The sequence below is a fragment of the Rhinatrema bivittatum genome, chromosome 7, assembly GCF_901001135.1.
Source record: "Rhinatrema bivittatum chromosome 7, aRhiBiv1.1, whole genome shotgun sequence".
NCBI classification, from domain to species: Eukaryota; Metazoa; Chordata; class Amphibia; order Gymnophiona; family Rhinatrematidae; genus Rhinatrema; species Rhinatrema bivittatum.
This window is the reverse complement of record NC_042621.1, coordinates 287,403,313-287,424,711: the sequence shown is the minus strand read 5'-3', so window position 1 is coordinate 287,424,711 and position 21,399 is coordinate 287,403,313. Positions and strand designations below refer to the sequence as shown.

General features: G+C 47.8%; 1 protein-coding gene across 3 annotated transcripts in view; it reads left to right on the top strand.

Annotated features, from left to right (window-relative positions):
• Positions 1–17,480, top strand: part of SMNDC1 (survival motor neuron domain containing 1) — a 28,635-nt gene extending 11,155 nt beyond the window's left edge. For 2 of the 3 annotated variants that reach the window (XM_029610351.1, XM_029610352.1), the window contains exons 3-6: positions 10,316–10,458; positions 12,640–12,801; positions 14,147–14,300; positions 15,906–17,480. In XM_029610351.1, coding sequence (XP_029466211.1) covers positions 10,316–10,458; positions 12,640–12,801; positions 14,147–14,300; positions 15,906–16,043 — 597 coding nt within the window. In that variant the 3' untranslated portion in view covers positions 16,044–17,480. The other variant, XM_029610353.1, reaches the window with a different exon arrangement.
• The last annotated feature ends 3,919 nt before the right edge of the window (positions 17,481–21,399 follow it).

The window sequence follows — 21,399 nt, the reverse complement described above, 5'->3', positions numbered from 1 at the left end:
GCAAGCTAGGAATAGTAAGGGATTTCTTTAGTGAGTGCGCGAGGTAGTGTAAGTTCTAATTTTTTGTAAGTATTAGAACTGTGAGTTTACAAAAGTCACGTATTTGATCTGAAAAGAGAGCATTCTGCTTCCTGGGGAATTAATCACACGTTTTGGAGTTGCTCTTCACATCATTCACCACATAGATTTTAGGCCTTCTCTTCAACAGGGAAAAAAGGATGACCCTGCCATCCAAGAAGGTCGCCAAAAAAATAGCATAGATGAGGGTGTGTTGTACCCAAGATTCGACTATCTTCACCTACCGAGGCTGACAGCTGCCATAGATATATTTATTTATCAAGTTTTATATATCGTCATTCGGTTTCGCCATCACAACGGTTTACAAAGTTTCGATGATTAACAAGATTTTACAAGGTTAATATTGTTGTTAACATAGAAAATTAGTTTGTTGGTTAGTCTTTATATGTTTCGAATCTTTGTTATAATATCTTTTATTGAGTCCATCAGATTTCGTAGAGTTAATTGAAGGGGGTTGGTGTTTTTGCATCATTGGGTGAGTTGGTATGCTTTGGTAAACATCCATGTTTTTAGATCTTTTTTAAAGGTTTTTAAGTTTTCTTGTGTTCTGAGTTCGATTGGAAGGGTGTTCCAGAGTTTAGGGCTTCCTAGAGAAAATGCTCTCTTTTGAGTTGAGGTGAGTTGTTTAGAATGGGCAGGTGAAATCTTTAATAGTCCTTTATTTGCTGATCTAAGGTTTCTGTTTGGAGTATGCAATTTTATGGATGCGCTTAGCCAATTTTTGTTTTTCATATATGATTTTATTTAGTATGGATAGTATTTTGTATTCTATCCTGAATTTTATTGGGAGCCAGTGAAGTGCTATAAGTATAGGCATCATGTGATCATGTTTTTTAGATCCTGTGAGAATTCTTGCTGCTGCGTTTTGAAGGATTTGGAGTGGTCGAATGGTGTTTAGAGGTAAGTTGAATAGGAGTGAGTTACAGTAGTCTAAGTTGGAGAAGATGAGTAGTTGAAGGACTGATCTAAAATCGTTAGGGGATAGGAATGGTTTTAATTGACAGTGTTAGGAGTTTATGATATCCGTCTTTGATTTTAGTTGCGATATGGTTTATGAAGGCAAGTTCCTTGTCAATTATGACACCTAAATTGCGGGCATGATTGACTGGAGAGCCACTTTTTGGTTCATTAGGTTGAGAGGTGGAAGTTGAGATATAGTCCCCTGGTCCAGGTCAGATGCGTGTTTTACAGCAGTTGCTGCTAGCCTGCTGGTCTGCAGCTTCTTAGGCTGGTGGCTAGACCCATACAGCCTCACAAAGGGGATAGATGTAGAACCACTAAACTGGGTTGTACTAACCATAGACACTAGCATGGTTAGGTGGGGAGCACATTGCCAGGACCATCTGACTCAAGGGAGCTGGTTGGAAGAAGAAGCTCTATGGCCAATAAATTGGAGAGGAGAGCCATCCTGCCAAGGATAAAGGGAAAGGCAGTCAGAATCGTCTCAGACAGTGTCATGGCAGTGGCAAAAGGTGCACTTGCAGTCCAAGCTGCTGGAAGCAAATGGGATACTCAGTTGGGCAGATAAAAACTTGCCCTAGTTGTCAGCTTCTCACATTGCAGGAAGGGAAAATGTGCAAGCAGATTTTCACATTAGGAACAGACTGGACCCAGGAGAGTGGGAGCTCAACCAGGAGGCTTTCCAAATGATAGTGGAACAATGGGGATCCCTAGCTGTGGACTTAATGGTGACCCGAACCAACACCAAGGGGACAGTTTCTTCAGTTGACTAAAAGAGGCAGGATCCAGCAGAATAGATGCTTTAATCCAACCTTGGCCGAAGGACAGGCTTCTGTATCTATTCCTGCCTTGGCCTCCAGTAGCAAGCTGGAGGATAATCACCCCTCAAATGTGATATTGGAGGTCCCTGGATTGACCAAGGAGGCCATGGTTTGCAGGCCTAAATAGGCTTCTAGTCGGAGCTCCCTAGAAATCAGGGGTTGCTCTGGCAGAGTGCAATACTGATAGATGACCTATCTCTGTTTTTGTCTTATGGCCTGGCTCTTGAAATGGCATGGCTGTGAAGCAGAATGTACTCTAAAGCCATTGTGGCGATCCTGCTGAAAGAACTCAACCTCGTTGGCCTACATTAGAGGTTGGAGACAGCTTACTGCCAGAATAGAATTTCTCCATAGAATGTGGATGTCTCACAAATCCTAGACCTTTTGCAGAAGGGTTTGGACAAAGGCCTAGCACTCGGTTCATTGAGGGTTCAGATGGTGGCCATATCCTGATACAGGAGCTGCATTAAGGTCACCTAGATAGCTGCCCACCTGGATGTGATGCACTTTTTAAAAGGGGTTACATGTATTTGATAACCCTTCAGAATGTTTATTCCTCAGTGGGATCTTAATCTGGTCCTTAGAGCATTAATTAATAGGGGCTCACTTTGAACCCTTGAAGCAAGCATCCATTAAGGATCTGTTGTTAAAGACTATCTTTCTGGTAGCATTCTGCTCTGCAGATGCATTTTGGCATTGCAGGCCTTCTCATGTGACTCCAGGAGCGATACAGCTGTGTACTGTTCCTTCTTTCTTGCCTAAAGTAGTCTCAGGTTTTCACTTGAATCAGTCCATTTCCTTGCCGTCTCTGGATAAGGAAATAGATGCGGAGAAATATCGCCCATTGCATCCCTTGGATGTCTAGAGATTTGTCGTGAGGTATCTGGAGGTTTCGAAACCTTTCCGAAAGACGAATCGCCTGTTTGTCCTTCATGGTGGAGGTATACGGCGAGCCGGCATTGCGGTCTAATATAGCTTGCAGGATTAAGGACATAGTCACGGCTGCATATATGAATGCTGAAAAGCCATTACTTAGGGCTCATTCTACTAGGGCTCAGGCAGTGTCATGGGCAGAGTTAAATTGTCTCCCGATGAGATTTGCCGAGCTGCGAAGTGGTCCTCCTTAAACACCTTTCCCTGTACGTACCTGGATCAGTCCAGACTACTGGGTTATGCCTCCCTTCCAGCAGATGGAGTCAGAGAAAAAACTGAAAGGCACCCCCTGATAACCCAGTATGCCACCTGCGATCCCTCAGTATTTCTCTGACGCCAGCAGATGAAGGATAGTGTAACCTGCAGTCCTGATCTTCCAAATTTCTTGATTCTTATTTAATCGAGTGGGTTTGCAAATAACTAGATCAACTGGGTATTAAGTAACTTAAAAAAAAAAAAAAAAAAAAGTAAATGAAGAGTTTTTTTTCAGTCAAGGAGTACAGCTTCCTCCACAGAATAAAAGGGGCCAGTTTAAGTTTAAGCAGGCACAGCTGGACCTTGTGTCTTGCAGCTTGAAGACCTGGAGAGTTAGTTACAGCCTGGTGAGTAGGGGGGATTTACCGGTGGGCCGGTCCCTCCCCCCCTACATTCCAGAAACTTTTCAATTCCTCTGAGCCAGGGACGTCTCATTCCCCTGCTGCACAAGCTCGGTTAAAAAAACAAAAAAACCTACAGAGTTAGCCTGCTTGCTTCCCGGGTCTCCAGAAGGAGTGGATTTTCTACTCAGCTGGTTTTTTGTTTCGTGGCTCTTCTTGCCATGCCGCGAGGATCGCAGTGCTCAGCTTGTGAGGAGCTGGCAGCGTGGCTCTCCCGTGACGGCTTGTGCTCGTGCTGCATCCCCGGGGGAGAAGGCCCTTCACATTTGCCTCTAGAAGGCAAAAGATTATCTCTCCCATGGCCGTGAGGGGTTGGCAGAAGTAGGCAGGATCGTCCTCAATGGCCGTCCCCGTCCCCAAGAAGCATGGGAACGGCGGCCATTTTGGGTGACATACCCCGATGATACACAGGACTCCGGGGGAGGAGATTTTCCTCTTCCACCTAACTTAAGCCCTGAACGGCCCCTCTATCCGGCATGCGAGCCTCTGGCTTCTCCCCCTCCCCCTCCTCCTCCGCCTGCTGGGGGGGCCTTAAAGAGACAGCACCCTTTTTCATCTCAATTTGTGCTGTTATTACATAAGGCTTATATGGAGGCAGAGGCTGACTTTCTTTGGCAACAACCTCCTCCAACAAAGATTCTCAGGCCCGCGGACAATCAGGAACTGCTCAGAGCTCGGCTACCATGGCCAGTCCCTGCTGCAGGGGCAGCGCCACCTCCTTCGCCTGACCCCGTGCCCCCAAGACCCCGCTGCGGACCCGGGCGATGACGTGGATAATTCCGCTCCGGTTGAGGGGGCTGATCCACGGGTGCTCTGGCTGTTCTGAAGGGACGAGCTGGATCCTCTGATACCGCATGTGCTCACTGAGCTTGATATTCCAGTTCCGCAGTCTGTGGCGGATCCTTCTCAGGGGGGACCCTGTGTTGTCCAGTCTTTGCGCACCTCCTAGAACTTTCAATTTTCACCCGAGCCTTTTACAGCTCATGACTCGGGAATGGAACGCCCCGGAGGCTAGGTTTTTCCATTACAAAAAAATCAGGTCACGATTTAAAACTCCAGGGAGGAAGACTCAGAACCAATGTCAGGAAGTATTTCTTCACGGAGAGGATGCCTGGAATGCCCTTCCGGAGGAAGTGATGAAGACTAAAACTGTGAAGGATTTCAAAGGGGTGATAGATAAACACTGTGGATCCATAAAGTCTTGAGGATGTGAATGAAGAGAAGAGGCATGGGGGTGGCTTGCGGGAATGACGGTTACTTCCTGGTGATTAATATCCTTATTCAATAAACAGTCACACAATGCAAATCCAACATTGCTCTGTTTCAATGGCAAGAGGAAATGTGGGACAAAGGATATGCATTCACAAATAAGCGTGGGAGTAGCTTGCTTGTTGCGGCGGTTACTACCCCTAACCAATTAAACCTGATACTTCACTTTGAATACATATACAGCGCAGCTCACTGCTTCAACGGCAGGGGGGGATGAAGAAAAGATGATTTATATTAAGACAACCAATAAGGACTAAACTGCACAGGCTGGGTAAACAAATAAGCGTGGGAGTAGCTTGCTTATTGCGGCGGTTACTACCCCTAACCAATTAGGCTTGATACTTCACTTTTATGCAGGGCTGGAAGGAAAATTAGAACCAAAAAGTTACCAATAAGGGCCCTGACCTCAGCGGTCAGAGTAACAGATAAGTATGAGAAAAATAACTGTGAAAGCTTGCTGGGCAGACTGGACTTCTATGTTTCTATGCCATGCGTTAGTAGGGCCATGGAGAAGCTTTACCCGCTCCCGGATGAGTTCTTGGAACTACTTAAGGTTCCTAAAGTGGATGTGGCCGTGTCGGCTATCGCCAAGCGCACCACGATTCTGGTGACAGGAGGCACCACTCTCAAGGATCTACAGGACAGGAAACTCGAGGTTCTTCTTAAGAGAATATTTGAGGTGTCGGCACTTGGCATTAGGGCGGCCTTCTGCTGTAGCCTCATGCAGAGAGCCACTCTTAGATGGCTGCAGCAGTTGCTTACGGCTTAGGAACTTCCTCCGGCAGAGGTGGAACAGGCAGACCGGATGGAAGCAGCGGTCACTTATATAGCAGATGCCCTGTGAACTCCTGAGAACCTCCTCGCGCACAATGTCATCCACTGTTTCATCGAGGAGATTGCTTTGGCTGCGCAGTTGGTCAGCTGGTGTCTCTTCCAAGTCTCAGCTGGGATCTTTCCCGTTCAAGGGCAAGCTCTTATTCGGAAACAATCTGGAAAATCTTATTAAGGACTTGGGGGATAAGGTTTACAAATTGCCGGAGGATAGAACCAAGTCTACTCGCCCCTTCAGTTCCTTTAGGGGTCGTTTCCGGTCCAGTAGGACGATGTCCTTTCCTCCTCGATAGGTGCCATTAAGATCACAGGTTTGGGCCTGTTCCATTTGGGGCAGATGGCCTTCCCGGCACGGAGTCTCCCAAGGATTCTCCATCAACAAATTTTCCCAATGAAGGTGCGCCGGCCCATTCCTCCGTTCCGGTGATCAGGGGTCGTCTCTCTTTCGAGAGGAATGGGTCAAAATCACATCGGATCAATGGGTCTTAAATATTATAGATCGCGGTTACGCTTTAGATTTTGCTCGCCCACTGCGGGATCTTTTCTTGGTGTCTCCTTGCCGGGTCTCTGGCAAAGCAGCAGGTGGTACTCCAGATCCTATGTCATTTGAAGGATCTGGGAGCTATCGTCCTAGTCCCGCTGGGCGAGTGCCGGACCGGCAGATACTCCATTTACTTCGTAGTCCCCAAGAAAGAGGGTTCCTTCCGTCCGATTCTGGACTTGAAGGTGAACAGGGCGCTTCAGGTTCCGTGTTTTCGCATGGAAACTTTGAAATCCGTCATTGCGGCCGTGCACAAAGGCGAATTTTTGGCCTCTCTAAATCTGACAGAGGCATACCTGCATATCGGCATCCAGGAACATCATCAAAGGTTTCTATGGCTCGTGGTACTGGGCGAGCATTACTAGTTTCAAGCGCTTCCGTTTGGTCTGGCGACAGCGCCACATGTGTTCACCAAGGTAATGGTGGTGGTAGCAGCGTCTCTTCGACGAGAGGTAATTCTAGTTCATCCCTATTTGGACGACTGGCTAATTCGGGCAAAATCGGAGCACCTTTGCAGACAGGCGGTTCAGTCGGTGTTGCTTCATCTTCAGTCTCAAGTGTTGGAGTTCCTGGGAGCCCGTTTCGACATGGGGGTAGGCAAGGTTTTCCTCCCCGTGGAGTGAATGGCCAAGCTCAGGACTCAGGTTCGCCGTCTCTTGGCCCTCACCTTGCCCAGGGTCTGGGACTACTTACAGGTTCTTGGTTCTATGGCTTCTACTCTGGAGTTGGTTCCCTGGGCATTCGCTCATATGAGACCTTTGCAGAGGGCGTTGCTTTCCTGTTGGGATCCCGAGTCCGAAGAGCTCCACCTCCGCTTACCTCTCCTGGATCCTGCCAGAAGCAGTCTGGACTGGCGGTTAGTCCCAGAGCACTTTCAGCTGGGACAGATTTGGAGAATCCCCAGTGGCTGATTGTGACAACGGATGCCAGTCTCTCCGGTTGGGGGGCAGTTTGTCAGTTGCGATCGGCCCAAGGGCAGTGGTCGACTCAGGAGTCCAAGTGGTCCATCAATCGTTTAGAAACCAGAGTGGTTCGTCTAGCATTGTGCAGCTTTATTCCCCTCCTCCATCAGTCGGTAAGGGTCCTCTCAGACAATGCCATTACTGGGGCATACATCAACCGACAAGGGGGAACAAAGAGTCGACCGTTGGCCGCAGAAGCAGACAAGCTCATGGTCTGGGTGGAACGCAATCTGGTTCGTCTAGCGGCGTCTCACATAGCCGGGGTGGACAATGTCCAGGCAGACTTTCTCAGTAGTCGGTGGCTAGAACCCGGAGAGTGGGAACTGTCAGAGGCGATGCATCTATTGACCCGGCGGTGGGGAATGCCCCATCTGGATTTAATGGCAACATGACTGAACGCAAAGGCGGCCCAGTTCTTCAGTCGCAGGAGGGAGCCCGGGGCGGAAGGAGTAGATGCCCTGGTCCTTCCATGGCCCCGCGACGTACTGCTCTGTGTTTCCTCCTTGGCCACTGGTGGGCAAGGTCCTGAGGCGGATAGAGTCTCACAAGGGGTCAGTAATTCTCGTAGCGCCAGAATGGCCACGGAGGCCGTGGTTCGCAGACCTGATCCACTTGGCGGTAGACGGACCCTTGCGGCTCGGTCACCTTCCGAATCTTCTTCGTCAGGGTCCATATTTTTCGATCAGGCGTATCACTTTTGTCTAGCAGCTTAGTTTATGAGAGGAGACAGCTATGGAAAAAAGGGTATCCAGAGGTGGTGATTTCCACTCTGCTCCACGCACGAAAGACCTCCACTTCACTTACTTATGTAAGGGTTTGGAAGGTTTTTGATTCCTGGTGTAGCGGGTTGAAGGTGTCCCCGCGTAAAACCATGGTGGTGCACATTTTGGCGGCGTTACAAGAAGACTTGAAAGGTTTGGAGTACAGTTCGCTTCGTGTTCAGGTGGCGGCCTTGGGCTGTTTATGAGGTAAAGTTGACTGTGCCCCCCCTGCAGGGTATCTGGATGTAGCATGCTTTCTGAAGGGGGTCAAACATTTGCACCTGCCGGTGCGCCCAGTATGCCCTTCGTGGAGTTTGAACCTGGTTCACTGGGTGCTGTGAGGTATGCCTTTTGAGCCTCTCAAGCGGGCTACGTTGAAGGATCTGACACTCAAAGTGGTGTTTCTTGTGGCTATTTGTTTGGCCAGACGGAGATCAGAGATTCAAAGTTGTCCTGCCGGGAGCCGTTCTTGCGGATTTCAGACTCTGGAGTTTCACTTCGAACGGTGCCTTCCTTTCCACCGAAGGTGGTATCGGCTTTTCATATGAGTCTGTTGAGTTACCGGCTTTTTCGGATTTGGATCGAGATTCTCCTCAGGCTCAAGATTTGAGAAAATTGGATGTCCGGGTACTTATTAGGTACTTGGAAGTGACTAATGCCTTTCGGTTATCTGACCATCTTTTTGTCTTATGGAGTGGTCCTAAGAAGGGCAGAATGCGTTCAAGGCCACTATTGCCCGATGGTTGAAGGAGTCCATTGCATCGGCGTACATATGTAAAGGCCGACAAGTACCGGATGGTCTTAAAGCTCATTCAATTAGATCTCAGGCGGCATCTTGGGCAGAGAGCTGATGTGCTTCTCCTCAGGAGATTTGCCGAGCAGCTACTTGGAAATCTTTACACACCTTTGCTAGGCATTACAACTTGGAAGTCCGAGCTCCGGATGTCTATTGTTTTGGTAGCGGAGTGCTTCGAGCAGGACTTTCTGGGTCCCACCCCAGTTAAGGCGGCTTGGGTACATCCCAGCAGTCTGGACTGATCCGGGTACGTACAGGGAAAGGAAAATTGGTTCTTACCTGCTAATTTTCGTTCCCGTAGTACCACGGATCAGTCCAGATGCCCGCCCAGGTGTTCTGGTAAGTCCGCTCTATTTCTTTACTTATCTTCCTTATTTTTCTTCTTACACAGGGGATTTGGAGACTGCACAAGGTGTTTGAAGGCTACGCACAGCTTCGCATATAACGAAAGAGAAATGGAAGAATATCTACTCCTTGCATGTACATAGTTGAACAAGTTGGGACCAGTTATTGTAAGTTCTGTTGGTCTAGTCATTGGCTGTTAAATTGTGTTCTCATTCTGCTTTGATATTGATTATACTGAGGGATCGCAGGTGGCACTCTGGGTTATCAGGGGGTGCCTTTCCGTTTTTTCTCTGACTCCATCTGCTGGAAGGGAGGCATAACCCAGCAGTCTGGACTGATCCGTGGTATTACAGGAATGAAAATTAGCAGGTAAGAACCAATTTTCCTTTTCAAAGTATTATCATCTGGTTGTGCAGGCCTGGGGGGGGCGCACAGCCTTTCCACGTGCGATTTTGACTGGGCTGTGGGCAGCATCCCACCGTATTTGGGAGTAGACTGGGTACATCCCACTAGTCTTGAATCCATCTATACACATGCTAGGAAATGAGAAATTACCACTTACCTGATAATTTCCTTTTCCTGAATGTGGATAGATGGATTCAGCTTCCTAACTGTGTCCGCCGAATGATTGTGTTATGGTTTTCCAGGGATTACTGGTAAACATTCATCCAGGTCCTAGATTAGTATTCATACATTCTTTCCTGATTTCAGTGCTGCTTGTTGGTTGAGTATAGAAATAGTTATCTGTTATTAATCAAGTTTTTTGGCTAGTCTGTCCACAGTTGGCTTTTGAAGAGAATCTGATGTCACTGCAGGAGTATATATATTGAGACGTCAGTTTGCGCTATCTCCATCTGCTGGTAGAGGTGCATAACCCCCACAGGTCCTGAATCCATATATCCATCTTAAGGAATTATCAGGTTAAGTAGTAATTTCTTATTGATCTGGAAGCCAGTGGAGCTTCACCAAAATTGGCCTAAAATGATCCCTAATTTTTCCCCGCATTACCAAATGTGCTGCTGCATTTTGCAACATTTGTAATACCTTTACCCAAGATTTTGCTAAACCTATAAAAAGAGCATTTCAGTAATCTAATGTAGACTGCAGGTGTGTGTTTTCATATGTATTGTACTTTTTCTTACAAAGAAAAAACATTGATGATAACACTCTTTATATAATAAACTGAGCAGATCGTGTTCTAGGTCTTTTTCCTAAATTTATATTGACTTGTTTAAAACGTTCTGTATCCGTTTCCCCCACCTGTGATTCAGGTGGCATTTGCTATTCTGCTTCACCATGTCCAGTGATTATTGCTTTCTTTTATTGACAATGATCCCAGAAACCTCTCTTCTCCTTTTCTAGGAAGTTATAGAATTAACCAAAGACCTCCTTTCGTCACAACCTCTGGAAGCGTTGGCCAGTTCGGACAGCTCTGCTGCTGCTCAGTCTAGTCACTGCTGGAGTGTCGGGGATAGGTGTATGTCGGTCTGGAGTGAGGATGGACAGTAAGTGTAGAAAAAATACTAACAGTAACATGAAATAATGCAGTACAATGGTAAGAGCTTTTCTTTCAGTTTTAGCTACTCTATTTTGGTGATTGATTATTTAAATTGGTTGTTTGGTAGTTAGTAGAAAATGGTCATCAGATGAACCAGGGAAATAGGAGAAGTCCTAAGAATAAGAAGAGTGGGAAAACCGCATTCTCCTTTTTCCAGAAGGAAAAAGGATAAGGGTTACTATCTACTTATGGGGCAGTGGAGGAGGTGAAATCTGCTTGTAAAGGAGTTCATATAAATACTGAAACTCCTTTCCTGATATTAAGTGACAGATCTTTAAGTGCTGAGCTCTGAGTGGGTTTTGTTGCATTTGTAAATCAGTTTTAATCAGTTGAAAATAATTTTCTTCTGATGCTTAAAATTCTCTAATTTCAAGGACTTAAAAAGCTGGGGATCACAAATGTACAGATTAGCAAAAAGTGCTTAAAAAGGGGGATCTGTTTTTATTGGATTTATATTCTGCCTTTCAGGCACTTCAAAGTAGATTACATATGAGCAAAATTGATACCAGGAATGTAGTCACATTGTAAATCCATATACAATTTATGAAATTATAAATGAGCATTAACAAATAATGCACATTAGAACAGTACATGTGAAAAGTTTCAAAGGTCCAAAATGAGAATAAAGGAGCAAGAAATATATAATCTTTGAGTTCTAGTCTGTATGCCTATATCTCCTTGGTTTGTGTATGCATTGGTGAATATCAGAGGTGGAAACTTCCTGGGCTGAGGCTGCTCTCTGCCTGCACAGAAGAGGTTAGAGAGAGGGGAGAGGCTTGGCAGGCAGAGACCAAAAATGTTTTAAATAGATACAACAAAAGATACACAAATCCCATGCAAAAACCAAACAAACTCAGAAATGACAAAACAAAGCAAGCCAAAAAAAAAAAAAAAGGTGTTAAATTTTTTGACCTTGGCTTCTAAAGATTTTGGCTGGTGTCCCAAGTTTCCAGAATATTTTCTGCCCTTGGTGACGCTCTCTTTTCTGGCATTGGACCTATGTCCATGGGCTCTATGTATCAAAATGTTTATAGAAAACACTTACAAAATATTGGTGAGTATTAAGGTTAGAAAGCAATTATTTTCATAAGTTTTTTTTTTTGCTTCATGCAGTGGATTTTGTAGAGTTTTTTTGCAGTCTGGATTTAAAAAACAAAAATTCTTGTTAGACCTTTGCAAAAGTGTTGTGTAAAAAGAAATGTATGAGTTGCAGAGTATAATTTCTCAGCATTGAGTAATAGTCTAGGTCAGTGGTTCTCAATGTGTGCTTCAAGGATCTGTTGAATGGTGGCCAGCCCAACCCTGGAAAAAGCTCTTTGTCCCAACACTGAGGAGAAAACTGGGAGCCTCCATTGGAAAAGCAGCATTTCTGTCCCACCAGGAAGGGTGCATGAGGGCTGGGGCAGAATGGGATGTACCGATCTCACCAACCCAGCTGGTTGGCCCTTTTACCCATACATCTTCCTCTCCCCCCTCAACAGCTTGCTTTCTTGGTAGCCAAATGACCCCATGGGAGTGAAAGGAGGGGAGTGGTGGTCTGTACTGCCTATGAGAGCAGGGTGCAGCTATCTTCATTGGGTGTCACATACACATTTTAGGTAGGGGGGGGGGGGAGAAAGAGGAGAAGAAAGTGAAGAGATGGTGAAAAGGAGAATAAGTGAGGAACATGAGTCAGGGGAATTACGCAACATTGTTTTGGTACGTATGACTAGCAGAAAAGTGTGCGAGTACCAGTACCAGCTCCTTAGCTGTATCTTGGTGCTAAGACGGTACACTGAAGGACCGTAAGGAGACCTGCAGTGGTGAAAACCTGGCAGGTCTGCAGGGGTCCTGAACACCCTTATCTTGCTATAGACAAGGAGTACCAATGTCTCCCTGATGGGATTTGGCACAGTTGTAGGCATCAGAAGACACAAAGTACTCCATCAGTAGGGGAGGGGGGCATGCTGCTGAGGCTACCTCTGGCAAGGGTCTGACGGACCAGGGAAAAAATGAAAGGGGGCCTGGAAATTTAGATTCCAAAAGGATCTGTGGCAGAAAACTATTTTGGGAACCACTGGTCTAGGTTGTGGAAGGGCTTGAATATTAAACCTTTACTCACATGCTTACAGCCATGATATCTTTTCAGGTGGTATGAAGCAGAGATTGAGGAGATAGACGAAGAGAACGGCACTGCTGCAATCACATTCAGTGGTTATGGGAATGCAGAGGTCACGCCCCTATTCAGCCTCAAACCTGTGGAGGAGGGAAGGAAGGCAAAAGAGGACAGTGGAAGCAAACCCATGTCCAAGTAAGTGATTCTCTGAACTGAGAGGGAGCCTATAGATGGATAGATACAGATCAATTTATAGAGCTCTGTGTGCGGTATGTGTTTCCCAGCCGGTGTGCCACAGCTGTAGTTCTGGTCTGCTGCGGCAGCCTCCAGTTTCTCTTTCCTCCACGGTATTGGCATGCAGGTTATCCTCCCGCCAGCAGGGAGAGGTAGAACAGTACTTATCTACTGCTGCTTCTATTTTCTGCTCCGCTGGCTCTGCTCTGCAGTTGAAACAGCATGAGGAGGGACCCTGTAGACCCGGTCCTGCCGGCCCCATGCTGTTCCGATTGCAGAGGGAAACAGGCATAGAAGCAGCATTAGGTAAGTACTGCTAGAAGAGGTAGTTGAATTTGCTAGGAAGCTGGGGGTGTCGGGGGAGAGGGAAGAAAAGTGAAAGTACTGATGCCAAGTAGGGCACAGAGTAGGAGAGGTTGATGGGAGATTATCTCGAGGAGGGGTGGAAGGACAGAGTAGGAAAGGGGATTCCAGCAGGGTGGATAGTGAGAGAAGGGAGGGGAAGGTGGTGATACCAGAGGGTGAGGGGAGAGAAAAGGAAAGAGAAGGAGATCGTGCTGGTGCTGGGGGATAAAGGGAGAAGGAGAGGGATAGGAGGTGATGATACCAGAGGTGGTGGGGAGGGAGAGGAAAGGGAAGGGAAGAGAAGGTGATGGTGCCAAGGGTGGTGGAGAGAAGATGAGGCTTTTCATGTGGTGAAGAGAGGGGAAAAGCTGGTGATGATGTTGGGGGGGGGGGGGGGAGGGAAAAGGTGATTATGCAGGGGGGAGAGTGAAGGGGAGTGATGATGTCAGGGATTCGGTGGGGTTGGGAAGAAAAAGAATGATGATGCCAGGGGGTGGAGGGGTAGGGAAGGTGCTGATGTGCCATGATGAAGTAAGCCCAATGCCAGGTGTGCCATGACTCAAAAAATGTTGGGAACCCCACTGTATTATACCTCACCTTTAATATAGTGGACTTCCAGTCTTTCAACTTGGTAAAATGTGTTCCGCATGAACTGGCATCCATTTTATAGGTAGCAGCTGTCTGCCCTTTAGCTGTTGTTTCAGCATGCTGGGCCTAACAAATCTGGAACTGGGTCCAAGCCTTCCATAGGAGAAGAGCAGGTATTAAGCATTCGTCCTTTGTCCTGGCTCTGCTGCCGCTCTTGTGCTGTCGCTCATCTCACCTCTGCTGTTCGTGATGCAGTTTTGGCACCGTACAAGGGCTGGAAGCTGCTCAGCCATTGCTTTGATTTCACGCATACTTTTCATATCCAGAGTTAGAGGTGGAGAGGATTCATTGGGACGAATGATTTTTCTTACAGAAAAGAAATGATAGCTCAGCAACGAGAATATAAAAAGAAAAAGGCTTTGAAAAAAGCTCAGAGAATAAAAGAACTTGAACAGGAACGAGAGGACCAGAAAGTCAAATGGCAGCAGTTCAACAATAAAGCTTATTCTAAAAACAAAAAAGGCCAGGTTTGTATAATTTTTTTGTCAGTCTTTCTTTAGATGTGCCCAGCTGTTAAACGGGGGTGCCAGTAATGCTTTCCATTGATTAAAGGGTTTACGAGTTGTTCCCTGCACTATACTGTGGGTCAGTGTCACATAGTGGGTGATGCAAGACATTTGAGTGGGTCCCAAATTAAATAGGAATCTTCTGAAACATGAAGGGCAGTAAGTAAGCGAGCTAGCTTGCACTTAATGCGTATTTTAAAACAAGCCCTCGTTATAGTACTCTCTGGAATTCTGAAAGGTTGTGGCTTTCCAACATGTATCGTGTTTAAAGCGCTGAGGCGAGTCTGTTAAAACTGTTTGAGTTGGAGTGGTTTTATTTCCTGGCAGGTCCTGTGATTTCCCCATAGCTTCAGTGGTTCCCAAACCTTTTCGGGAGCCACTCAGAGGTACAGACATTCCCAACAATAAAGCCCAGCATGTAGTGGAAAAAGTGGGTCAGTAACTGGTAAGGACTGCTGGCTCTTAATAAACATGCAGTGACATCATTCGCTGGCGTCATGTGAAAGGCGCAACCCAGGTGAGAAAAGTGAAACTGCAAACTCTAGGGGAAGGGAGGTAGCATTTGGCCCCAGCGTGGAACATGGGAAAGGATCTCATCTGACAGAACTGTGAATTGGTTCGTTCAGGTTTCAAACCACTTACCTTATGGGCTTAAGCATGTCCCACAACAATTAGCTATATTCATAGCAATGGCTTATTTTAGCTCAAGCACACCATGCGTATGTTGGTGTCGTAAGTGTAATCTACTGCTACTACTTAAGATTTCTAGAGCACTACTTGGTGTATGCAGCAGCATTGTACAGATACATAAGAGTTTCTGATGCATGGAGCTTATAGTCTGAGACACAGATGAGACAGAAAATTTCTAGTAATCACTTAAGTATTACAGTAAAACATTCAGCTTGAGAGGATGAAGATCTGTATTCATTTTTTTGCCTCAGATTAAGGAGTTCTTGATTAGAGCAGTGGTTCTCAATCCAGTTCTCAAGACACATCCAGCCAGTCAGGTTTTCAGGCTAGCCAAAATGCCCGAGGCAGATTTGCATGCGCTGCCTCCATTTTATGCAAATCTAGCGTGTGCATCTTCATTGGGGATAGCCTGAAATCCTGACTGGCTTGGGTGTGTCCTGAGGAGTGAGTTGAGAACCCCTGGATTAGAGCTTATTGAGAAGAATGTGTGGTTCTTGTGGCTTTACCATGGCCTCTGAATTTGGAGAAGTTACACTGATTAATAGAGTGGAGATTCTGTATTGAGAGCATTGAAGGAACTCGTGTCTCTTGCTAAAATGATGTTGGTAATTAGGAGGTAATGATACACAACAATAAGGTGGAACCCAGCAATTATGACTTAAATCCTGTTCAGGTTCCACCATAATCATTTCCTTTGTTGGTTACCAATGGTCATGCACTGTGCATAGGCATCAGATACCTTTTTAAAGCACCTCTGAATTCTGTTTTTGATGAGATGCTGTATAACTTGGGTATATTGAGATTTAGGAATTAACAGGCCTAGTAATTGATCATTTCAGATGTAACTTAGCCTTGCTTTTTTTTTTTCCTTTTCAGGTAAAGAGAAGTATTTTTGCCTCTCCTGAAAGTGTAACTGGCAAAGTTGGCGTGGGGACATGTGGCATTGCAGACAAGCCTATGACGCAGTACCAAGACACGTCTAAATACAATGTCAGGCATTTGATGCCCCAGTAACTGGGAGAGAACAGAACAGAAGCGTCATCTCTGCAGGGCTTTACCTTTATCTTTTTATCATTATATTTTTCTAAAAGTAAATTATTTGCTAGCATGTCAGGAACAGGCACAATTTGGACATTGGTTGGCTAAAGAAGATGTGATGAGCCACTTTGACATTTGGTAACATTGATAATTTTTGTTCCTGCATTAGTACAAATTTTTGTTTTGAGCTGAAGAACTTTTTGCAAATCTTAGTTTGCAGACCCGTGAGTGACAGGTGCCATGGCAAACTGGGGGACTGGAAGACTTTCTTTTGAATCGTAAACATGTTAAGAATTTTTCCCCAATCACCGAATTCCTGCTTCACTTTTCTTATGGTCACCTACCATAAAATACCTGGATCTCATCCAGTAAATTTATAATTGACTAATTTTCTCCTCTGTTTTTGTCCTCTCTCTGACAGCTGTGCTCATCCGCGGTCTCCATGTTAATATGATAGAATAAGCTGTAGTTGGGACGTTCAGGAAATCATGCGTCCAAAAACATAACTTCTCTGCCCTTTGTGTTTCTTGTACTTGATTGCTTTCCTGTGCTCTTGTTTTTCACTCATCTTGGAATCACTTTTTCAGTCTGTGTTGCATTTAAGACAATGCTGATGTATAGCCCTGTATACAGCGTAGATATTTTTGTAAATTACGTCTGAGTTCATGAGCAAGAGCACTTTAAATATTTTCCAGTTAAAAGAAATTTCTTGTTCATTAATTCTGACTATTTTCCTTGTCTGTTATGTTCCTATAGCTGGTGTGTTTCCTTCATTCATTCATTCTATAATTTCTTTTCCGCTCTGTAGCTCAGTGTTTTTTTGTTTTCTGTTCACCAGGTTAGCGTTGGTGGTTGCACTAATTGGTGTGTCCACCAATTACCTGAGTCCTATTCAGTTCAAGCTCTATTCTCCAACAGATAGTTTAGAGCAGTGGTTCTCAATCCAGTCCTCTGTACCCCCCCCCCCCCCCCCGGTCAGGTTTTCAGGATCTCCACAACGAATATGCATGAGGTAGGTGTGCCCACACTGCCTCCATTGTATGCAAATATATCTCATGCATATTAATTATGGAGATCCTGAAAAACCTGACTGGGATAGGTGTGACCCTTGGACTGGGTTGAGAACCCCTGGTTTAGAATAAACAAAAAGAGAAAAAGTTCTTCAATTAATGGAAGAGTAATTTTATGACAGTGTGAATTTCAGTTTTGTATGTTTAACTTTTATTAAATAAAATGTTTTAATATCTCTGATTATGGATGCAGTGAGACAAGCTGAACATGCTGTGTGAGATGCTTGAGAAATAGGACAGGGGAGAAAGGACATGACCAGTAAGAAGTTTGTGGTGATAGTTTGTCGGATAGTTTTGTAATAGATTAAAATAAACAATGTTTTATGGTAGAAAGTGGTTGCAATTTGATCTCAAGCAGTAAAATTATATTTTTGAAGTCTACAAAGGTTCTTACATCATGGTTCAGGGCATGCCATTTGGTTCCTTTATTCTTTTCTACTGGGGGGGGGGGTGTGTGTGTGTGTGTGTGTGTGTGTGGTTTTTCATTTAACCCAACAATGAATGTTCTTGAGTTGTATACCATGGATAGGACTCGGTCTTTCAGGAGCAGCACAGAAATTGATTTTATAGGCTGCTTTTAAACCTGAAGCTGAAATTGCCAGGTGGCACTGCTTTCTTCACTTCAGTGATACCTTTGAAAAATGCAACCTATGGAAACACCCTGGTGAAACGGGTTTTACATGCTCTATGGTTTATAGTTCTCCCTCTGACATACAGCTCGATACAGTAACATTCAGTTGAAGATTTCTCGTCTGTAACGAGCTCGCTGTGCACAATTCGGACGCGTAAGGCAAACCAGCGATACAGTCTCCAGTTTCGCGCGTCCGTAGCGCTTCTTAAAACAGACGCGTAACCCTTCCCCACCCAGCATGTAAATGAACGAATTAGCTGTATAATGAAGGAATTAGCTATTCCCCTCCGATACCGTAACGCGCGCTCAGGTTCTCTCATTAGTAACGCACTGTTTTGCCGCGGCCGTAACGTGTTAGTTTACCGCCTCCCCCTAGTAGGAGTTAGGACTGTGAGTCTAGTAACAAATCCATCGACACCGCTTAAGACACTCAAAAACAATAAAACACAATAAAAAAAAAAAAGCGATACAGAGATGATCGAGAAAATGTAATGATGTGGGACACATAAAACCTGTCAGAAAAAAAATAAAAATTTTCCCTGTACGTACCTGGATCAGTCCAGACAGTGGGTTATGTCCCCAATCCAGCAGATGGAGTCAGCCCAAAGCTTCGAGGGGGCGTCACCTTAAGTACTACTACCCCCTCTGCAGGAGTTCAGTATCTTCTGACTCCAGCAGATGCGAGTAGTGGAATCTGGGCTTGCTCCCGATTGCCTATTTACTTTGTTCTTTTGCGTCCCTTGTTTTGGGGCTTTATTGTCTGTATGTTTGGTTAGCTTGCTTTGGTTGGATCAAGTTGTGTTAAAAAAAAAACAAAAAAACAGTTTATTGATTAATTGGGGAGGCGTGGCTTCCTTCTTGTTCTCTGTCTCTCCCTTTTTCTATTTACCGGCGCTGGTCGTGGCTGCTTCGGGGTAAGTGTGATTTCTTTTTCTTCCCTTGCAGCTAGGTTGCACGCGGCTGCCGGTGCTCCGGCCTCCTAGCGTCTTCACCCTCTCCCGCGGCCATTTTGCGGCTCCACGTGGGCTGCACCGGGGAGAGGGCTGCTCATCACCGGCGGGTCGTGCGGCCAGGAAGGCCCCCCCGCGGCGCCGTTTTTGTCTTCGGCGGGTAGCGCAGGCCACCCGGGCCCCCCCGCAGCGGCGATCCGTCTCGCGGCCCCCCCCGGGTTTACCAGGCGTTCTTGGCTATCGGGGGCTGTTTCTCTTGCGCTCCGGATGCCGCGGCCGGCGCGTTGCTCGGCCTGCGGCGAACCTGGATCACGCGTGTCAAGGGAGGGAATTTGTGCTCGGTGCCTCCCTGGGGGGGAAGGCACTTCTCGGCCCCTCACGCATCGGTCCTCCATGACAGCCTTGCCCGGGCGGCGCGGGCCGGCCCCTCCCCCATTCCTGGCGGGAACGGCGGCCATCTTGCAGGCACTGCGCCCTGAAGGAGCCCAGGCAGCGCGGGGGGACGAGGTAGCTTCAGAGGGTTCTCCCCCGAGGTTATTACCGGAGACAGACCCGGAGGAAGGCCCGCGGGGGCAGGGTCCCCCGGGGCCCCCACCCGCGGAGGTCCCCCCGACTAGGCCGGGGTTTTCCCCGGAGTTTATCCGTCTGATGCATACAGCCTACCTACAGGACCTGGCTGCGCCCGCGGATCCACCACCACCCAAGCTACCGCGACCTTCGTCCTCCTATCTGGCCCCCCCCGCCCCGGCGGGCGTGGGGGGCCCCACAGCTCCCCATCCAACCACGGCTCCCTGTGAGCTCGGGGGGGCCTGGGTCGGCACCGGCTTCCCCTGGGTCAGACCCCGCGGCGGCGGGACAAGGGGACTCCACTTCAGAGGGTGAGGACCCACGCACCCTGCGTCTCTTCCAGCGGGACGAGCTGGATGACCTGATCCCACAGATCATTCAGGGGTTGGACCTTGATCCCCCGCCGGACCCGCCAGCTCCCGTCGCGCCCGCTGTAGTCACCTCCTCCAAGAAGGGAGACTCGGTGCTGGCAGCCCTTCGCCCGAGGGCTCGGGCTTTTCCCATTCACGAGTTGTTCCTGCAGCTTCTCACCAGGGAATGGGATGCCCCGGAAGCCGCTCTGAAGGGCAGCCGCGCCATGGAGCGGCTGTATCCGCTGCCGGAAGATTTTCTGGAGCTCATCAAGGTACCCAGAGTGGACTCCGCGGTGTCGGCAGTCACGAAGAGGACGACCATACCGGAGACAGGTGGAGCAGCGTTAAGGGATACGCAGGATCGCAAGTTGGAAGTCTTCCTCAAGCGGGTCTTTGAGGTCTCCGCTGTAGGGCTGCGGGCTGCGATGTGCAGCTCGCTTGCCCAGCGGGCCAGTCTTCTCTGGGTGCAGCTACTGCTCACGTCTCAGGTGTTGCCACCCGAAGAAGCCGCCCAGGCGGATAGACTGGAAGCTGCGGTGGCATACGGGGCGGACGCTTCCTATGATCTGTTTCGGGTCCTTGCCCGCTCCATGGCCTCGGTGGTGGCGGCACGTTGACTCCTATGGCTTCGCAACTGGGCGGCGGACACGTCCTCCAAGTCGAGTCTGGGTTCACTGCCATTCAGGGGTAAGTTCCTGTTCGGCGAGGATCTGGACCAGATCATCAAGTCTCTGGGGGAAAACGCGGTCCATCGCCTGCCGGAAGACAGATATCGCTCCAGCAGGGCGTTTTCGTCCTCCCGGACCAGAGCCAGAGCGCAAAGGCGCTATAGGAGTTATAGGCCGGCGGCGGCTCGGCCCTCTGCCCCCAGGTCTCAGCCCTGGTCTCGCTCCTTTCGCGGGCGCCGCCCCGCACGCCCCGCTTCCACGGCGGGACAACCTTCGCCCAAGTCCTCTCAATGATGTTCAGCTCGCCCACTCCGCCGTCCCCAAGATTGGGGGGCGGCTGGCGTTCTTTTACGAGGAGTGGGTGCGGATCACCTCGGATCAGTGGGTCTTGGACACCATAGGACGCGGCTACGCTTTGGAACTTGCCCACGCTCCGAAGAGTCGGTTCATCTTCTCGCCCTGCGGCTCGGCCATCAAGCGAAGGGCGGTGCAGTCGACGCTGGACAGACTGTGGGAGATAGGCGCCATTGTGCCCGTACCCTCCGGAGAGGTGGGCTCAGGGCCATTATTCCATCTACTTCGTGGTACCGAAGAAAGACGGCTCCTTCCGCCCCATACTGGACTTGAAGGAAGTCAACAAATCCCTCAGGGTGATCCGGTTCCGCATGGAAACGCTGCATTCGGTGATCGCGGCGGTACACCTAGGGGAGTTCCTGGCCTCCTTGGATCTGACGGAGGCCTACCTTCATATCCCCATTCGCCAAGAACACCATCGTCTTCTACGGTTCAAGATTCTGGACCAGCATTTCCAGTTTGTGGCGCTTCCGTTCGGCCTGGCAACGGCCCCACGCACCTTCACCAAGATCATGGTAGTTGTGGCGGCTGCCCTTCGGAAGGAGGGTATTCTAGTTCATCCTTACTTGGACGATTGGCTCATACGGGCGAAGTCTTTCCGCCATGGCCAGGCGGCAGTGGCCAGGGTGATAGAGTTTCTGCAGTCCCTGGGATGGGTGGTGAACTTCTCCAAGAGCTCCCTCGTGCCTTCGCAGCGCTTGGATTTCTTGGGGGCGACCTTCGACACCCGTCTGGGGGC